At 39.4% G+C, this 20,532-nt stretch overlaps 1 protein-coding gene across 4 annotated transcripts in view; it reads right to left on the bottom strand.

Annotated features, from left to right (window-relative positions):
* The window catches only part of WWC3 (WWC family member 3), a 107,599-nt gene that overhangs the window by 39,677 nt on the left and 47,390 nt on the right, over window positions 1–20,532 (bottom strand). For all 4 annotated transcript variants that reach the window (XM_064143049.1, XM_064143050.1, XM_064143051.1 and 1 more), the window contains exons 5-8: window positions 20,316–20,395; window positions 13,272–13,401; window positions 6,290–6,439; window positions 4,196–4,269 (exon numbers count right to left, since the gene is read on the bottom strand). In XM_064143049.1, the coding sequence (XP_063999119.1) occupies window positions 4,196–4,269; window positions 6,290–6,439; window positions 13,272–13,401; window positions 20,316–20,395 (434 nt within the window). The remainder of the gene's footprint in view (window positions 1–4,195; window positions 4,270–6,289; window positions 6,440–13,271; window positions 13,402–20,315; window positions 20,396–20,532) is intronic.

Raw genomic sequence — 20,532 nt, 5'->3', positions numbered from 1 at the left:
TCCTGCAAGTATGTGCCACTGTGGCTTTGGCGGACAAGTACGCTCTGGAGAATATCCAGCTTTCCTGGCAGCCCAGTTCAGTAACAAGGAGGTCTTAAGTTGGCTTAAGATGCACATGAAACCTTTAGAGTTCACTGACATTTTGCAGACAAAAATAGGTATTCCCCTTTAGGAAAACTGCAAAGCCTGCTAAAAGCAATGAAAAGGAGGAATGATTGTTTTCTCCTAATTCACAGGTAAACTGGTATAAAGAGAACTTTAAAAGACAGTTCAAGAGCATGGCTCAACATCTTTGCAACCCTAAGCAAAAGTTTCATCTTTAAAAACTAACACTAGGAGATTTAGGTTTAGCTCTCCTACCTGAGACAGGTATTTATGTGGTATCAGACAAATCACTTCATCCCTAGTAAGAGTTTCAGATTAGTTTAGCAGAATAAAGCACGCAAAGCCACTAGATTTCACTGAAAATTTGGTTAAAACACCTTGAAACCTGCCCACACAAAATTAATTTCACCAGGAAAATACTTGACTGTGCTATTGGCATACTGCTATCAATATTTTGCTGGTACAGCCACAATCTGCACTGACATGCTGCTTCTTGGGCTAGTGCTTTTAAAAGCCCAACTGAAAACTAATTTTGGTAATGAGACAAGAAGTTTACAACAAAGTAAATATTCAGCAACTACACTGAAAAAAAAGAACTAACATTCTTAAAAGGAATGTGAAAGTGTTAAGCATAGCTGAGGAGGACACTATAGTAAAACAGTTGAAACCACTGTATGATTTAAACAATTGAATTGAAAAATAACATCTTGGAACTCAAATTTACAGAAGACATGAATAAATTACTGGGTTTGCACCCCAATTGGAAAAGCTGGTTGAATATGCTTGGAAATATTATTTCATTAAAGGCAGCTACCATCAGACTGGAAAAATCAGTTATGCACATTTCAAAACCACAGCTACAGATCTTGGCAGGATAATTCTTCCTCTATTGATTACTACATTTCACAAGATAGGAGGCACTGCAGCAATGACGTTTCATGATAACTCACTAATATGCTTCACGTAGCCATTACACTGAACTGCCCAACTTAAGAGGTATCAAAGAAAAACAATTTGCTTTTGATTTCTCTTTTAATGAAACAGGCTACTCGGGAAAGTGCTCGAGGGGTACACCTTCCAGTGTGCAAATGCTTTCATGAGAGGTGGTCTCACTGAAATAGTAACTGAAACTAAAACCTGTATTTATCCAGGCAGCTCAAAAAGACCGTCCTCCTCCTCTCCTTCTCTGGAGGGCCACACTGACAGATCTGAGAGAAGAAATTTCATGGAAATTAGGTACAGTTTATTTTAAAGTATTGGGGTGGGGGGGAGTAAAAAGCAAAAGACCTGTGACGGAGCCTCTCTTCAGCACGACTGGTGAGTTAAAAAGTAGTATTTACACGCCTCCTCCCCAGAGCCTGGATCAGACACAGGAGAGAGGACCTCTTACCCACCATGCTGAAGATGTCAGAACCCACAGCTCACATAATCTGAAATACCCATGGGAAAAATTAAATTGCAAATTACCCAACTTCCTTCCAGAGGGAAACTGAAGAAAGAGAGGGAAAAAAAAGGCAATGTGAAAGTCTTAATTCATGCAAAAGCCAAACAACTCAGTAGTTAGGTAATTTTTTAAGGAGGAATTCAAATCTAATTATCTTCTATGAGGGAGAAGATATATTTGAGGCATATAGGCCAACTTTTCCACCATCATTTGGTCTCGTCTTCTGAGTTCCTCAGGATAGTTTGCCCATAAAACCCAACACTGCATCTCCTTGCTCAGACACCATATACAGAGAATATATTTTTATTTTTAACATGTCTTTATTACAAATGGCAAATATTCTGCTCATATCTAGAGCTGCATCATCTTCTAGATAGATCCACAAGAGTGACTAAATTCTGCCCTTCAATTTGTGGGGCTTTTTTCCTGCTTTCCTCTAAGGGAAAAGACATACTTTTCTCTGGCAGTCTTTTTAAAGTCTCCCTTTAAAACCTGGAAAGACAACAGTTTGGCTGTTGTACTCATTTGCTGCAAGCTCCCACACTCTGTCTGACAAGCAAGCAGCCATAATACACTGCTTTGCAGTTGTGAGATACTGTAGCATTTTAACTTTCTCCTTTGTAGTTTTTAATCCATCACAGCACATTCTGTCACCCACACTGTGCAGTAACAGTAGATATTTCACCAGCCAAGGGAGAATGAACACAAAGATATTTAATAGAGACAAAAGCCCTACAGAAATGCCAGCAAGCTAAGGGGAAGGAATGCATGATAAATAAAGAATGCAACCCCAGAGATAACTGGTAGGGGTAATGAGCTTTGTGCAGTTCCACTCAAAAGCTGAAAGATGATTATTTCTGTACAATATGCTGGGCAAAATAAGGCTACTATTCTAAAGCAACTAACATGCTCTTGCTAAATAACAGATTACTGTCAGAGCTGCTATCGTGGGACAGCAAAACTACCCTTACTGCTATTAGCATTCTCTAGTTGGAAGGTTAGTTACTTGGATATTTGACACTTCACTAACATCAAACCCCACCTCACTTCTGAAGTTCAGAAATACTGCATTCCACACATAAACAAATGTTTGGCATTTAAACTGAGAAATACTTCTTCTATTAAGGAAAAAAAAAAAAAGAACCCTACAAAATGCCACCACCACACAATCTTCTTCCCTGAAATAACAACCACAAAGGCAATTCTTTCAAAAAAGATAGAAAAGATATCTCAGAAAAACAAACTAGAAATGTTTGCTACAATCTTCACAATACTAGTGCCTCTTCTGAACTAAAAATAGAAAAGTAAATCCTATCCTTCTTTTAGCCACTGTCATGAACTCCTAAATTATCACTATAATTATTAAATGATAAGGGTTAAAGTCTGTGACCAAAACAGGACATTGATCAGTTTCTGTTCTGCCCCTTTTTCCCCCCCAATTTATTAACCTTCATTAGCTATTAGTCACTGGCATTCACATGCAGTATTTTACAATGCAGACTTTCATTCCAGTTAGAAAACCTGAAGATTCAGCTGTGTATTTCTAACGTGCTTACACCAATTACTTTTTTTTCAAAGCCTGTCTTACATCCAAAAGTGGGTAAATTTTCCAAGAACAACAAGATGGTGAATTGCCTATGAAGCTTCCAGTCCTTGCCAAGACATATGACAGCATTATGGCTTCCCCCAAAGAAAAATTCCTTGTAACATGAAAAAAGATAGGCCAAAGTGTTCATTTTTTTTTAACCCTTGTTCTGAGAGATGTAAAAAACTGGGAAAACAGGCAAAGTTGGAAGGAAATAAGAAAAATCCTACCTCAAAATAAATAAATTGGGAGTCTTTTAAGTGTTGGTCAATTTTAATAGAAGAATGTTCTGTCAGCATAAATGGTAACAATCATAGGTGCATAAAATTACTGTGTTCAAATCATCTACGATTATACTACTGGCTTGAATATGGGGGAAATAGGTTGAATGAGGACCTGCTAAACCATGCTACTAGATAATATGTTTTAAGTACTACTAAATGAGAACAGATTACTTTTACAAAGCTATGAAAAACCACTGCAAGATTGACCTGCACCTAGCAAATGTTTATGAAAAGCTATTAGACTGAAGGACTTACTGGAGAATTAAAGTAATTATTTATTTACTCCTACTTATTTTCAATTTCAGCATCTATTTTTATGTACTCTTTTTTTTGTTTATGAACATCTCTATTTATCTCACAGTAAGTTCTGCATTCTTTCTTCACAATGAGTTCACAACTCAGAACAGAGGTATGCAAAGCTCTGAATATACTGATAGACCAGGCTGAGGAGTGCAAACTTAAGGACCATTTGTACTGAGGTTTTAGAAGGGAAAAAAATTAATGAAACCAGTTCAATCAAACTACTGCAGTTTTGTGTTTATGCTAGTGCAGAACAGGGTTTACATTTAGCTTTATGTCTGCAAATGAATATAATAATCTTAGGATAAATGTATTATGCTTACCTAGGTTTTTATTATCTGAGAACTACTCAATGGTAAGCAAATTAGTCTTCCTGAAGACACTGCAGCTAAGGGACTGTTCCCAGTTCCATTTTGAAAACTTTAATCACAGCAGTGGAGGGAAAAAAAAAAAGAAAATGAATATATTTATCTTTACCTTTTCTTGGCCTCTTCATACTGCCAGTTCAGCCTTACTTTGTCTACAAGTCTTGTTTTGTCATCAAAGCCGAACTTTTGCAGAGTAGAAAAGCAAGGAGAGGGCAGGGAAAGAGAGAGAAATGAGAATTTCAAAACTTTTTTCATCACTTGTATGTACTAAAAAACCTCAATGATTTAAGTAATAACATAATAAAAATCAACTTCATGCTTTAGAAATACAAACTTGGTTTACTGCTGAACATACAGAAGATACAGGAGCCTCTTCAAAAAATTATTACCCTGCAAATCAAGGGCTAGAAAATAAAATCACTGATGAATAGTCAAAATTTTTCAACATCACCCAAGCCTAAAACACACAGAGTGTTTCAACTGAAGTATTTTACTCCTTGATACAGCTATTCTATAGGTGCTTTGATTAGAAATAATGCAGATTACATTCCATGTACTGTGATACTCAGGACTTAAATCACTACAGTGTTTTAAACAGTATTAAAAAACCACAACTTGATCATTGACTTGGTCTTGGAATGCACACCTGGCCTACTCCTATTGTATATAATCCAGTTTCTACACATCTTCTCTTCACTGTAAGGCATCAGCAGTTTACCTCTTCAGAAATCTGAGTCCAGCCTAATAGTTAAAACCCAAGTCCCTGTTTAAGTACACGCTGCTGGACCTCTTGATTTCTCATCTAACTGCTGCTATTGCTCTCTACATAACCACATCTGTTTTAAAGAGAAAACAAACACAAACACCATCTCTTCTTTTATTCACATTCTGCTACTAATAATTCAGGAAAACGTTTTAATTATGCAATTTTCTTCTCCTAACAAAAACCCTATACCTGACAAACTGTTTCCAGAATCTGCTTGGGTTGTCTTGGAAGGCATTCAAGGGGTGTTGTGAATGGGAAAATGGTGCTTTTGGTAGTTCTCTTTGGAATTCAATAACCACATCCATCACTACTCCAGGAAAAGACATTCCAAAGGCACCATCAACCTAAATACTACACCAAAAGACAGCCTTGTGTTAGCTTTCTTAGGTGTTTTAGTGGAGTATCTCCTTAAAAACAAGATTTCTTCTGTTGAGACTCTCTGGAGACATCCAACTGGGCAGCTAGTCATTAGTGAAAGAAGACAGTAAGAGGAAAAATGGGATGATGAATGTCTATAAACAAAAAAGTTACAGTTCAATAACAATTTCTAACCCAGTATGGAATAACGTCCAAACTACAGGACTAACAGGTTACAAACAGGCTGTCTTCTTTCTTTGTTGTAAATCTCATCAACAGAAGAAAAATGTTTTATTGCTGAAGAACAGCTTAGGCTGTCACAGTACTAATGCAAGCTAAATCTTTATTTTTGAATATATAATTCCATTCACACAGAACTATTCCCAAAGAATGCCAATATATTCTTCTTAAATAACACATTTAAAGGTGTATTTGAGCACAAAGGTATGACAAACTAGATCAGGAGTTTTATTATTGATTATTATCTTAGGTAGAGGAAAAGAGTAGATGTCTGGTCTATATCTTTGATGTGTATGAACAACAGTGAGAAGCATGACAAAACCAAAGATTTAAAATAAGTTAAAATCCTATGTATGCTCATATCTCTGTATATACATTACTACTACCAGAATCAGCAAGTGTCTGCTGTAACTTCAAGCTGGCTAAAACACTTGCTCTGTTTCTGCATCATTACAAGTTTCAGTGAGTCAGAACTGGTGACAGGACAAGACACCGGCACCTCGACAAAAGCTGTAATTCAGAAATGAACCTGTGGTGACCATAGTGATAACATGGGAAGTGCTCCACTGGGACACTTGAGTCTGGGAGCTGATTTTACCTGTCACTGACCTGCAAGCATGTCAGTATACCCCTGTGCCATGATCAAACAGCAGAACCACAAAAGCCACTGCTCACAGGATCCAGAAACATCAAACAACTCCCTCACCACCAATATTGTTTTGGATTTTCTGTTCTGTTACAGCCAACATCTCTTGAACTAAAGCAGGAAACAGCAACATATGACTAGACTAGAAAAGCAGGTTTTTTTCTACAACAAATGTCTCACCTAGGAACACATACCTCACCAGTGATGTCAGTCTGAGAGTAAGCATCGCAGTGTTGTTGAGGTAAACAGGAGTCACTGAGTGAACTTGAATTATGCTGGAAATCCTGCAGCGAATCTGTAATACAACAGCTATTCCTGAATCCATCTGTTAACTTGGCCAGGCTCTAAAAAAATTTAGGAAAAAAATTATTTTTATCACTTTAATTAACAGAAGACAAAAGGGAAAAAAAATCTACTTCAGAAATACAGCAGGTAGCTTACCCATAAAAATGATTTCAGAAAGTAAAACTCATCATAGTGCTACTAACATGCAGAAGCTCTGCTGTGTCATGAAACCTCTCCTTTTAAAAGATGCATCTGACAGTCAACAGCTTTTAAATCACTTGGTTTAGATCTAAAACTGTTTTAGCTTCTGTATGATTTACATCTAGTAGCTGTCAACGTTCAGGTTAGCTGATAGGGAAGACAAATGGGATTCACCTGCCCTTTTGCCATCTTCTGCACAGGTTACATTCCTTAGCCACTACTGCTATCACATTCAACTTCATGAATACCTTGTATCAATTGTATTTTTTTGGCAGCAGATTTCACCTTTGTGGCTCTCTTGCCCAAAATTAACATAGTTAAGAGATATTTTACATTTTGGGTTAGATAAGGGACAGCTCTGAAATGTCTACACAATGACAGCATAAACAGAGATGTTCATCTTTAAATGGAAAGGGGAGTAAGACAGAACCATACAAAATAATAACTTGTTTGATAACACAAGCTTGGTAGTCAGGCTCTTAAGATGCTTTAAAAAAAGAAATGTTAATATTGCTTTTGTTTGCTGATTCTGTACTCTCTTTTTCAAAAAATACAGACAATGTAGTATTAATTACACATGTGCCCCTGGGCACATTGTCATTTATGATGGAGACCCTAAGCATTATGCATCAAAAGCAAGTTTTTTTAAAGGAATAAGGTTCCCTCACCAGAAGATAATTATTTTCCATGTAATTTTGTTGTCCTTTATCAAAATAAATTGATACAACTTATCAAAAATAAGTCCAAACATAATTAAACCATCTGGTTATAAAACTACATGCAAAAAGCACACGGTAAAAACTCGCAAGAAGTCCAGTGGCTAAATTACAGAACCAGAGACAAATCTGAAGTACTGCTCTGGGAAAAGATTAGCCTTCAGGAATTTCAGAAACTGACAACTGGTGATCTGTAAGAAATCCCAGTCATTATTGTCCACATCCAATTGCTAAGAGACTTCTCAATCTTCAAAGTGCAGTTAGAAAAGAGTAACACTAACACGCCAATGCTGCCTTTTCTTACAACAAATTCAACTGAAGGAGTTAAGATGTCAAACTTGTTTAACAGCAGCTAATTGCCGCTCACAGGAAGAGCAAGGCCACTTTGGAGATTAAAGCATCCAGTTTCAGAGCCTGGGAAGCATCCATAGGAATTGCAGCAGGTCTAAAACTAGCCGGAAAAAAGCCCAGCTTTTTCCAGTAGCCTCTGTTTCTGTCACCCAAGGTTCACCACTTGGTTCTAATTTATATACCAGTCCCTTCCACAGGCCTGCCTCCACCAGGGGTGAAAAAGAGGGAAAATACCCAGCCTGGTGCAGGAAGAACAAACCAGCAGGCTCCCTAGCCACAAGAGGTGGGGCGGCAGTGTTCCTTGAGTGCTGCATCCAGTTCTGGAGATGCTGTTACAAGAGGGATGTGGAGATGCTGGAGTGTGTCCAGAGAAGGGCCATGAGGATGCTCAGAGGGCTGCAGCAGCTCTGCTGTGAGCACAGACTGAAAGAGTTGGGGCTGTTCAAGCTGGAAAAGAGGATGCTCCGAGGTGACCTTCTTGTGGCCTTTCAGGATTTGAAGGGGACCTATAAAAAGCTGGGGAAGAACTTTTTAGGCTGTCAGGTAGTGACAGGACTGGGGGGAATGGAACAAAGCTGGAGGTGGGGAGAGTCAGAGTGGAGGTGAGGAGGAAGCTGTTGAGCATGAGAGTGGTGAGAGGCTGGAATGGGTTGCCCAGGGAGGTGGTTGAGGCCCCATCCCTGGAGGTGCTTAAGGCCAGGCTGGATGAGGCTGTGTGCAGCCTGCTCTAGGGTAGGGTGTCCCTGCCCATGGCAGGGGGGTTGGAATTAGATGATCCTTGTGGTCCCTCCCAACCCTGACTGATTCTATGATTCTATGTGCTGCTGCACGTCGGTCCCTGATGGTCTGAGCAGGGCTGGAATTTTACTTCTGTGCCTGTCTGGGACAGAGGACAGTGCAGAGTGATGGCAGATGCGCTAGCAGTAGGACATGGCTGCCACTAACTTGCTGCCAGAAGCACAGTTCTCTTGAGTCCTCAAAAAGCCAATCCTTCATCCACCTCCCAACTGCACTGTGCCGCCTTAGTATGAAGGACAAACAAATCAAGCTTTTCAGTCCTGAGACACCAACATTTTCATTTCAATTTATGGTGACAAGAAGTTCCTAGATAGTGTCCCTTTATCCTCTGTGATTTGCTACAAATTAATTTCTCCAAGTCATGGCAAAAAAGAAAACCTAAGTGCCTTCTGCTTTATGAAAACTGATCTAACTTTCTTTCTCAAAACTGACTGGAAATCACTGAGACCTCTCAGTCTCCAACCGTATGGAGGATCTCTAATAGCATTAAAACATGGAAATAATAACTTCAAACCCCAGCTTCATAAATATCAAACACGTAACACATCTTCTTCCCAGTAAAGCAGTCAGTCAGCAAATAAAAGAAAGATTCAGGATTCACACAGTCAAAGGTTTTTCCCAATCAGCTATGTTCCACCTGATGCCTTTGGCTAACACATGACAGGCATATGTAGTAACACTGAAGATCCTTTTTGCCAGGATCCTAATTTTTTGCCATCATTTCAGCTACTTTATGTATTCTGATGCCCTCCAGCATATCCTTGGCAGGTAACGAAGTGCTGCTTGGCTGCTGGCCAAACTCCCTACCTCGGCACAGCTGCTGAACCCTGGGTATTACTTCAAAATTGCATAACGTTTGGCAGGTGGCAGTTGCCAAGTAGCATCCCCTGTGCATATGTGACTATGCTGTAGGATAAGCGTAAATGATTTGAGTCCTTCTGGTCAGATGAGTGAAAGCATAGCCCCCAGGAATCCTAACACAGAAGACAACCTCAGTTGGCCATACCAGCCTAACATATGGATGTCAAGTTCTAAGCACAGCAGCCCTGACCTACCCAAAGTGAAACGAGCAGTCCTTTCACTATTGTCTGTTGTGATCTGAATTGGGAGCCCTCTTCCACTTACTATTTCAGGTGCAGTTCCTATCCAATCTAATGGTAAAGAAATGAAAGGAAAAGTGAGAAGAAATTAAAAAAAACACCTACAAACCCCAAAGCTTCCTAAGGATAAAGGACATTTTAAAGTATGAAAGGGATAAGGGGAAGAGAGACACACACTCTGCTTTCAGAAAACTAACCACACACCTTGATTACTCAGTATCATATAAAAAGTTCACCTACTTTTTTGGAGCAGTGACACTGCTTGTTTGGCTTTACTTGTAACCACAGCTTCCAGTTTAAATCTGACCACTCTCCCCTTCCCTTGTCTCTCCCACATAGCTCAATCCAATTATCATATGACAGCTACAATTTTCCAAGCACCTACACAAGACTGAGTCACTTTGACTATGTTTAGTTCCATTGCTTACACTGGCCAGATTTAAATTAAGAGACCATACGAAATTGGCTATTTCCTCTCTCTAAAATAAATCCCCTTTTGTCTACACAATACCTCAAACTCCTAAACAAAGTTTTAAAACAAAAGCTTTTCATAAGAAACCTTGTCTCATCAACTAGAGCTTTAAAATGTAGCATTTCTGAGGACAAAACAATTTCAAAGCTGACAGAAAATTAAATATCAAATTCTCAACTCATTAGGAAGACACTTAAAGCAGACCTACACTTGCTTGATAAAGTTAAATAAATCACTAACCATAATTTGCAACTAACTATAAAAGGATAAAGCACAGAAATCTGGTAACAACAAAGATAATCTAAATTTTATTGGCCAAATTCTTTTTCAAATTAGCAGAAAGCTGCATTGTGCTAGTTTGAAGCTAGCTAGAATGGTTTGGTGAGAAGAATTGATTACAGGCTGTGAAAGTAAAACAAGGGTCATTTCTACTTCACTCTAGGCTTGCTGAGATGTATAAGGATCAAAACATAGATAAGGGAGTCTTGCTTCTTCTGGGGAACTGGCTGACCTGTATCTCTCTCTAGCCTCTCTGACTTTGCTCCCTAACCTCCCCTGGCCAAACCTCCATTCTTCCTTGGGACTGGGGTAAGGTTGAGAGGGGTAGAGGGAAGGTGAAGGGGTGGTTGAGAGCCCCTCCTGGGGACACATGTTTCTGCGAGGGCTGTTGTGTTTCTGTATTACCTTTTACCTTGTCTATTTCTGTCTATAACTGTATCTACTGTAAATATCTGCTTGTATATTGTGCTAAGCTGTAAATATAAGCTTCATTCATATCTTCAGAGCTGTCTGAGTCTAGTCCGGGTGATTTTCAAAGTGGGGGGGGTGGGAAACACCCAAAACATCACATGGATATTTAAACAGAGCACAAGAAGCCAGCAAGAATAGTTTTTACAGACATTAGCTTTTGTCAAATATGGCATTTGATCCCTTATTACAATTGCAACAGCACGTGCACAACCATTTTGCATGCTAGGTCTCTGTGGAACAACTATTTCCTAGATTCTCCTGTGCTGTCCATCTATAATTGGATGCTGTCATAACAGATTGTCATTCATTACAAAAATGACAAATATTCTTGACAAAAATTACTGATATTCCCTGTATATTACATAGAATCATGAAGGAGGATAGCAGCACTTTTAGTTTTCATTTCTCATGTGCAATGTCTACATTCTGGTACTGCCCAGTCCTTGATGCCTAAGACTTTTAATTCCCTAAACAATGTATTTAAAGAAATTGCAAGTACACTTCCAAGCTGGTTTAATAAATACAACTTGCAAGGCATGCCAATGTTAATCACTGTATTTAGTGCAACTGAACAATGAAAATGTAAGGGAAAAGTGAAAAAAAGTTTGACTTTGGGGAAGTCAAAACAAGGCCAGTAGTTAAGCTGCTCCAAGATCTCACACACAGGTCTTTAAATTACAGATTTCCTGAAATGTGTAGCACTGCATCCATGTTTCCATGCCTTTCTAATCACATCTTACTAGCCAGGCATGTGGAAGACTGAGAATTACTTCAAAACTTGGCAAATACAAAATATCAAATATGCTGCAAGTTGCCAAGGCAGAAACTTTCTTGTAGTGACTTAAGTGCTTTTACTGCTTGAACAAGGAGTTGTGGTCCATCAGCTGACCTTTGGGTAATTCTTTGGAAATGGAATAATTGTGTATCTATATAAATTCATCAAATGTAGATAATGAGCTACCCATTAAACAATTAAAAAAACAAAACAAAACAAAAAATCCCAAACCCTCAACATTAACAATCTAAAAAAAAAACCCAATGACCCACAAGCAAAACACTACTGCTGATAAAACTGAAACAAAACGTTTGAATGTCAGTACTAACTTAGCAGGATCTAAAACTTTAGGTAACAAAGATGCCTTTTTTTTTCCCCTACACAGCAGTCTGAAAACTGCATGAAGAGAATTGTCCTTGTCACCCTCTCTGCATCTGCAGCATATTTGAGCAACTCTACACTCAAGTCACTGGTGGCAGAGGCTCATGGCTCTTTGATCAAGCTCTCATATTGATAACACAGACACAGCAACTGAGAGCTCAGGGCAGGATGTAGGATCTGTTCAAAAGCTAGATCACTACTCAGGCATGTGTGTCTCCTCAATCCTCATTCCCCAGTTCATAATTTAAAGCCTGCATGATGGTTTCTGCATACAATGTAGTTAATCATACTGCAAAGGTTTTGTGAAGATATGCAAAATTAATGTGTGTTGATTTGGGTACTTAAGAGGAGAGCTGGGAAAAAAAAAAAGAACTGCCAAAATGTGGCAGTGACACAGAAATCTGTTTTGTGAATGTTTTTCCTTATATAAGGAAAAAACAGTAGACAAAATTGCTAAAGATTTCAGCACAAGAATTCTCAGTCCTACTTCATTACAGGTAACACAGAGACATTAAACAAAACTGGTCAGGCCACACCTTGAGTACTGTGTCCAGTTCTGGGTCCCTCAATTCAAGAAAGATGTTGAGGTGCTGGAACATGTCCAGAGAAGGGCAACAAAGCTGGTGAGGGGCCTGGAGCACAAATCCTATGAGGAGAGGTTGAGGGAGCTGGGCCTCTTTAGCCTGGAGAAGAGGAGGCTCAGGGGTGATCTTATTACTGTCTACAACTACCTGAAGGGGCATTGTAGCCAGGTGGGGGGTGGCCTCTTCTCCCAGGCAAGCAGCAATAGAACAAGGGGACACAGTCTCAAGTTGTGCCAGGGTAGGTATAGGCTGGATATTAGGAAGAAGTTCTTCACAGAGAGAGTGATTTCCCATTGGAATGGGCTGCCCAGGGAGGTGGTGGAGGCACCATCCCTGAGGGTCTTCAAGAAAAGACTGGATGAGGCACTTAGTGCCATGGTCTAGTTGACTGGCTAGGGCTGGGTGCTAGGTTGGACTGGATGATCTTGGAGGTCTCTTCCAACCTGGTTGATTCTATGATTCTATAATTACTCCATAGCAGTTTTTGAGGTAGTCAGCTGCAATGGAAAGCTACATTCAATAAACACACTGATCTAAATTTAGATGAGTACATGGATGCATATGAACATATATGTCCACAACATAGACAACGACTACTTACCTCTTTCAAGGTGCCTGCTAGTGGCAATTAGCAAACAGAAAAATCAACTTAGGCCACTCCACTTACATATTTAAACTTGGCAACCCCAATGAAATATCAACCAAGGTAACAGAGGGGTTTATTACTTTTTAGCAGCTATTTGTTGAGTAGCATATTCTTTACCTGCATAAGGTCCTGCCTTTCTTTTTCACCTGTACAGATAGCTTTCTTTATGGTTCGAAGTTCGCTCATTATAGCTTGTGCTTCATCCAATCTGTAATTTGTATGGGCACTTGACATCTTTCGATCAATCCTGTTGAAAAGATTAAGACAAATTCAGGAATGTTCACATAATTAGCATGCAGAAGTTTTGAGACCTCTCGTAGACTCGTGTACCACTATTTCCAGGAACAACATAAAGCTTGCTGGAATTAACACAACATTCAGTGACAAGTACACTATGAAAACAAACCAATGCAATTGTCCACCCAGGTTCTTCAGAACCAACAGATTTCCTGGTTTTAATGTCCTTATACAGAGCTTAACTATAAGTAATGTCTGCAGGCTACTTCATACAACAAAAGTAAAATCAATCTAAAACTAATCCACACAGTAGTATCTTTACCTTTTTTTAGTTACTAGCAGTCTAGCTGCCACATTTTCCATGCAGTGCTACACACTGCAACATCTTCCAGGACTTCTATCTGATCCTGCTTTCGAGGTTTCCAACAAAGGCACTTCATGGTTTTGGGAAGATTATTTTAAGTCTTAGAAATGTATTGCAAATGTTTTCCTGCCATTATGGGCATCTTTGGATTTCAAAAGCACATTTGGCAATCAGTAAGAGCACTACTCTCTACATCAGATTGAAGTAGCACTAAAATTTCCATCTTGACAAAGAAATCTCTCATCTTAAGTGGGGCATCCACTGGATGAGTTTTAAACTTTTTTTCCCCAGCTGTTTTCAGCAGTAAAGGACAACAGATCAGGACACACAGGCTTAGTCTAGCATATGATCTTAATTATTTACTTTGATTCATAGATAAAGAACAAACCCAGGGACTCTGCAGAACTTGCTAGAAAATCATTTGGTCTTACATTTCTAACATACAAGGGATTTTAAGTCTATCCACAGTAATTAGTGAAAAGTGTATTAAATTCCTGTTAAAACATGAAAACCTCAATTTGCTTGTTAGTCCATCATAGAAAGCATGCATATAGAAAAAGTTTTCTGTGTAATGCTCCCTAAGTCAATGGTAAGAACTAACATCTCCAGGAAAAAGAGTCTCTGGTTAAAAGAATTAAATATAGAACATACATTAGTCATTACACAAGATATTGGTTACAAAAAGACGTAGTAGGAGAGGGCATCCTACACATATGTGACAAGAATACTTAAATTGTTTAAAATGCTGAGAATAAAAAGTTTCATGGTAAGTACTACATTAAGCTAATAAAGTCAACAACTCACCATGTTATGCAAGTTAAAGAAAATTACTTAAACACTCCTTGCAGAAGATTACTTGCTTTAAAATTAAAATATTAACATGAAAACAGCAAAAGGCTTGAATTAAAATCTTATGGTTTTATTGCACAGCTCCCAATATTTAAGGAAAAAAAAATCCAGGCTGAGTTTGTATGGTTTTGGTTTGATTTCTTTCCTGACAGTTTCTGCTTTTGGACACATCACAAAATAAGTTTAAACCTCAAGCTTTCCATTTAAATGCAGTTTTCCCCATAGTGCACAAGAAAATATACAAGCCATTATGATTTTTGGTTCAAGGACAAGAAAGGACTTAAATGTCAGTTGAGCTTTTTGCTTTTGTTTTCCTTTTAACGTGTTTGAGTCTTCACTATTTTTTTTTGTTAAAATCCTGAAAAGATTAGATAAAAACATAGTACAACAACTAATGCTTATTAACTAAAAGTTACAAGAAAAAGACAACATGTGGTTTAATCTGAAGGTTACCTTAATGCTAAGAACATAGATTCCATCCACACATTAGACCTGAAAATGCCTCCTACACAACTGCTCATTATACTGTTTGCCAGGTCCATGGTGGCATTTCAGGAAAAGGAAATCATTTAATTTCAACCATATTTTTGTCCAGTTACCCGCAGTCATGTTCCTGGATGTCACTTTGGAACCCAACTTATGAATTGATAGTTGTTTAAGGAAAGAATCAGAGACATTTCTACTGCCGGAAAGATTTGAGCTTAAATCAGTATTGCTGTCAACCCAAACTGATGATGGCATTTGACAAAATGACTTGTTATTTATTGTCTGTTAGGGGTTTTTTTCCCTCTTTTCATAAAGCTCTAGTTTTGAAAACCACAACGTTAACAGGAATCTTCCATTTCACTAATGGAAAACAGCATGAGACAAATACAGATTAGACCTTTGTACAAATAGAAAGAACATTCAAATAATACATGGAAGTATGAATGAAGTACACATTTGCAGAGAAAGATGTTACTAGGGTACACAGACTATTAATATACTCTCAATCATTTCAGTCCTAGAGGGCATTTTCTTGCAGTCTTCCATTTTCTTCCACATGCTCTCAAATACACAACACACCTCCCACCCTCGCTGAAGCACAGGTCTGTAATTCAGTTAAAAAAAAAACTAATTATAAAATCTTTCCAAGCTCTTTTACCATTTTTTACTCTTCTTACTAGTCTGTAGGTACAAATGGTTTGATCCTAATTTCCTGTCTCCCCAAACTTCTCTCAGTGTTCATTTCGCTCTCACAATCAACTGGCTGAGTTTTAATTTCCTTTGTTTTCTAACTGCCTTCTTCCTCCAAAATTCCTGCCGTGGAGCAGAAGGGTCACTGAAAACAGAGGAGAGGAGGAACTGCTCCTCATTCTCAGTCCTGGCTGACAGGTCAGAGGAAGGAGCTTGTCGCAGGATAGGCTCATCTTTAACCCTGTAACTCTGGACTGTAACAGAATCAGCCCTACTTCAGCGCAAAGGCACCAGCAGAGGCTAAGGAACACTGTCATGCAAAGTGTTATCTTAGCAAGCTTTATACAGTGAGCTCTAGAAAGTCTGTAGTGGACAAAGGCTGACTGTGATGTCCAAAGGCTTATCAAAATGTTGCCAAATTTGGAGATGTCCAGAGAAGGGCGATGAAGCTGGTGAGAGGCCTGGAACTCAAGCCCTGTGAGGAGAGGCTGCGGGAGCTGGGGCTGTCTAGCCGGGATGGGCTCAGGGGTGACCTCACTATTGTCGACACCTACTTGAAGGGTGGCTGTAGCCAGGTGGGGGTTGGTCTCTTCTCACAGGCAACCAGCAACAGAATAAGAAGACACAGTCTCAAGTTGTGCCAGGGGTAAGTATAGGCTGGATGTTAGGAGGAAGTTCTTCACAGAGAGAGTGATTTGCCATTGGAAAGGGCTGCCCAGGGAGGTGCTGGAGTCACTGTCCCTGGAGGTGTTCAAAAAAGAACTGTATGAGGCACTTAGTGCCATGGTCTAGTTGACTGGATAGGGCTGGGTGCTAGGTTGGCCTGGATGATCTTGACAGTCTCTTCCAACCTGGCTGATTCTATGATTCTATGAAAATACATTCCAAATAAAAAATACTGACTGTATTGGAGTTGTATAGGAATTAGAAAAAAACCAACAATCCTCTCTCTCTCCCCACAAAACCCCACTTTCCTCTAGGTTTTTTTTGTGGGTTTGGTCGTTTCTTTTTTTTTTTTTCAGTTCTCCTCAAAGACAGCTAAGTCATTTTACTAAAATTAAAAAGAACAGAAAACAAAACACAGTCCAAGGCAGACAGCGCACATGGAAAATGTCAATGCAAGAGATTTGCATTTAACAAAGGCATCTGAATCGGACAGCAACATAAAATGATGGAAATACTGAGTAACCTAACCACTCTTACCATAAAATTTGTCTTTTCTCTAAGACCTACACCGAGCAGAGGTTGCACAAGGAGTCACATGGCAGCAGGTTCTGATACCTGCTCATAATGCCATTCTGGTCAGACTTTGAAAGCAAACACTCAGCCAGATGTAAAGCCCAAAGTGTGACAGCTCCCAACATTGTTCTTGGCTGATACTTGACATAAAGCGAAGAACATGGCTTTTAAAATGCTGAACGGGATGCATGCCATTCTCAGCTTGGCAGTTACTTGACGATCTGACCTAGCAGAAGGAAGAAAAATTACACAGACCAAAACTTTCTCCCAAAGTAACAAAATGGGGAAGTGTCCAAGATGTAAGAAATATAATCAAATAAGTGGGGAAATTTTTTTGGTTGGTTGTTCTGGGTTTATTTTAAGAAGGAACAATGATTTTCATCTTAGACAATACACTTGCTTTGTGGATATGCAAAGACTAAAATACTTTGGTACTTGAGTGACCCTTCTCACCAACAAATATGTCCAGTTCTGGGTCCCTCAGTTCAAGAAAGATGTTGAGGTGCTGGAACATGTCCAGAGAAGGGCAACAAAGCTGGTGAGGGGCCTGGAGCACAAATCCTATGAGGAGAGGTTGAGGGAGCTGGGCCTCTTTAGCCTGGAGAAGAGGAGGCTCAGGGGTGATCTTACTACTGTCTACAACTACCTGAAGGGGCATTGTGCATTGTAGCCAGGTGGGGGGTGGCCTCCTCTCCCAGGCAACCAGCAATAGAACAAGGGGACACAGTCTCAAGTTGTGCCAGGGTAGGTATAGGCTGGATATTAGGAAGAAGTTCTTCACAGAGAGAGTGATTTCCCATTGGAATGGGCTGCCCAGGGAGGTGGTGGAGGCACCGTCCCTGGGGGTCTTCAAGAAAAGCCTGGCTGAGGCACTTAGTGCCATGGTCTGGTTGATTGGCTAGGGCTGGGTGATAGGTTGGACTGGATGATCTTGGAGGTCTCTTCCAATCTGGTTGATTCTATGATTCTAAGTGGTGTATGGCAGAGATCACCCAGGGACAACACAGAGCACAGTTAAGCTTTTAGCATGATTTGTCTGCTGACTACACAAGGAAGCTAGAGAAATGTCTATCTTCAGTACTCTCCAAATTGGCTCACTTCCTACTCTAAGCAAAATACTCAGAAGAAAGCACATATCTCACCAAAAAGGCAATTAAAAAATTACTTAAAAACACAAAACAAAACCAAACTCATCAGCCTCTGGTTTACAAGTGAAGCCTGCAGACAGTAGAGCTCAGCAAGACACAAACACAGAAAGAAATTCACTGCAGTCCCAGATAACACACAGGCAAAACATTCTCCCCAGCTTCAGCAGGCAACAACAAATGCCACCCAGTGCGCACCACCAGGACAGAAAGTGACAGTAGCAACAGCAGCAGTAAGCAGCACCAAAGCATGGAGCTGTCACGCTTGAACTTTTAAACTAGATGACCACTAACTAATCAGATATGCATTAAAATAATCCCTCTCTGGAATGTTTCTCCTCTACCCCCATCCTGGAGCATGGGCAACTTCACTTGGGATAAAATCCAAGACTAACATTTGTGTTCTTAATCATTTGCAGACTTTACTTTTCAAAAAGTTTGGTCTGTCTTTAATTAATTATATTCATTAAAACAATATTGAATTTCAAATGGCCTTCAAATACTTTCATAATCTTAGTCAAATGGTTAGTCCTTTTATAAAACAATTGAACCTATACCCTTAAAATAGCCCAGTAATCAGGAGAAGGAAAACAAGTAAAGTAGAAAAGGCAAAGCAATTCTTACTCTTTCTTAGAGAGAAATACTTAGGCCACCATTTTAAAATATTAACTATACCTAAAATATTACTTTAAATATTTCAATATACCAAGTGCTTTATTTTACTAATTTTCAGCTAACAGTGCACATTAACAACTCCCAGAACTAGCCATAAATGCTTTCTGTAGTTAATAAGAACATATTTATTTCTGAAAATCATGAAGGACTGTGGCTAAACAAGTTTTCTGCTGAAGCTTTAAAATGTTTTATAGAACAAAAAGAGCATTGCAAGCTTAAAAAAAAGGGGTGGGGAATGCATGAGCTACACCCTCTCTGTTAGAAGTAAAACTTGAGCATCTCCTTTGCTATCATTTTGTTAGCACATCAATCAGAAGCAAAGGTTTGAAAATAAATAATCTATCTGCTCCAGGATTCCTAGAACTTTGACAGAATTCCTGAAGCAAAAGTGCACACCCATGCTTTCTAGCACCAGCGCAATAAATCCAAAGCTTCCTAATATTTCCACAGATCCTGTATGTCTGCTGCAAAACACATTAGACATGCAACAGCTCCGACGTTCCCAGGAACTGCCTGCATTAGGCAGTTCTTTCACATGCATGCTGGAAAAAATGCCAAAGCTTTTAAATGTGTAGCCACATCCAAGGCAAATCCAAAAACTGTTCAACACATGGTCTAGTTTCTGGCCTTGCTGAACAGATCTGGAAGTCACAATAACCTGTGTTTACCTGTCCTCCTTTCCATGGCCTAGCAATCTCTCACTCCATCCCACCAGGCATCCTGTGCATGTGCTACATGTGCAGGTGACTAAGTAGTGCACAGACGGAAGTCACTCAGGGACCAGAAAGGAGAGGGTCACCACAACAGGTCGCCACCTTTGCCACCACTTAGTATGAAGTAACCACAGTACAAGCTAATAGCCCTGGAAGGAGTGGAGAATTGTCTGGAGCTACCTCTCCTCACAGACTGGAGACAAAGAGTCTTATTTATATACGTTCATTCTGCACATGTGGCCAAATAGAAAGTTTCACAGACCATCAGATTTACAGTATGCACACAAATCAGCCATACTGTAAGGATGGAGATGGTCTGACCATCAGGTAAAAGGAAGAGGCAGTGATGTGGTGTACAGCCATGAGAAGTACTGTGCCCCAGCAAGGAAGCCTCGGTATTGTTAACAGGGAAGCTACTGCATGGTCCTTGGGGCTGTGCTCCAGTGGTAAATAACTTCAGAAAATCTTGGGAAAACTTTCTTACATTTTAATTCCACCTTGACATTTTTGGAAGAGTTAAAAAACAGGGCCTACAAGTCTGTTTTTGCATGTGGATCTATGAAATCACCATTCCAACCAATTCTGTCCAACCTTTCTTCCATCATTTTACACTGTCTCACCTTGCATCACTATCATAGCAGAAACTCTGAAGCAAAGCAATTAAGATGTTTCAAACTCCTTTTTTTTTGGCAACACTTTTCTATTAAATTCATTCCACGGTGAATAAAGGGGGGAAAAATCCCTCCAAAAACTCTTAACTTACTCTTGAAGAGTTTCCACTCCTTTTTCTTTATATTGCAGCTCCTGCTTCATCTGTGCCAGTTCTCGTTTCAGCCTGGAAAGCTGAATATAACAAAATAATTTAAAGTAACAATACACACCATAAAGTTTTATTACAAAAGATTTTGCATTGAAACAAAAGTTACACTTTAAAAAACTGAAAGCAATAAAGTCATCTTCTGTAGGTTTTTTGCTTTAAA

This window comes from Pogoniulus pusillus, chromosome 5 (genome assembly GCF_015220805.1).
Source record: "Pogoniulus pusillus isolate bPogPus1 chromosome 5, bPogPus1.pri, whole genome shotgun sequence".
NCBI lineage: Eukaryota > Metazoa > Chordata > Aves > Piciformes > Lybiidae > Pogoniulus > Pogoniulus pusillus.
This window is presented reverse-complemented; position numbering and strand designations above follow the sequence as displayed.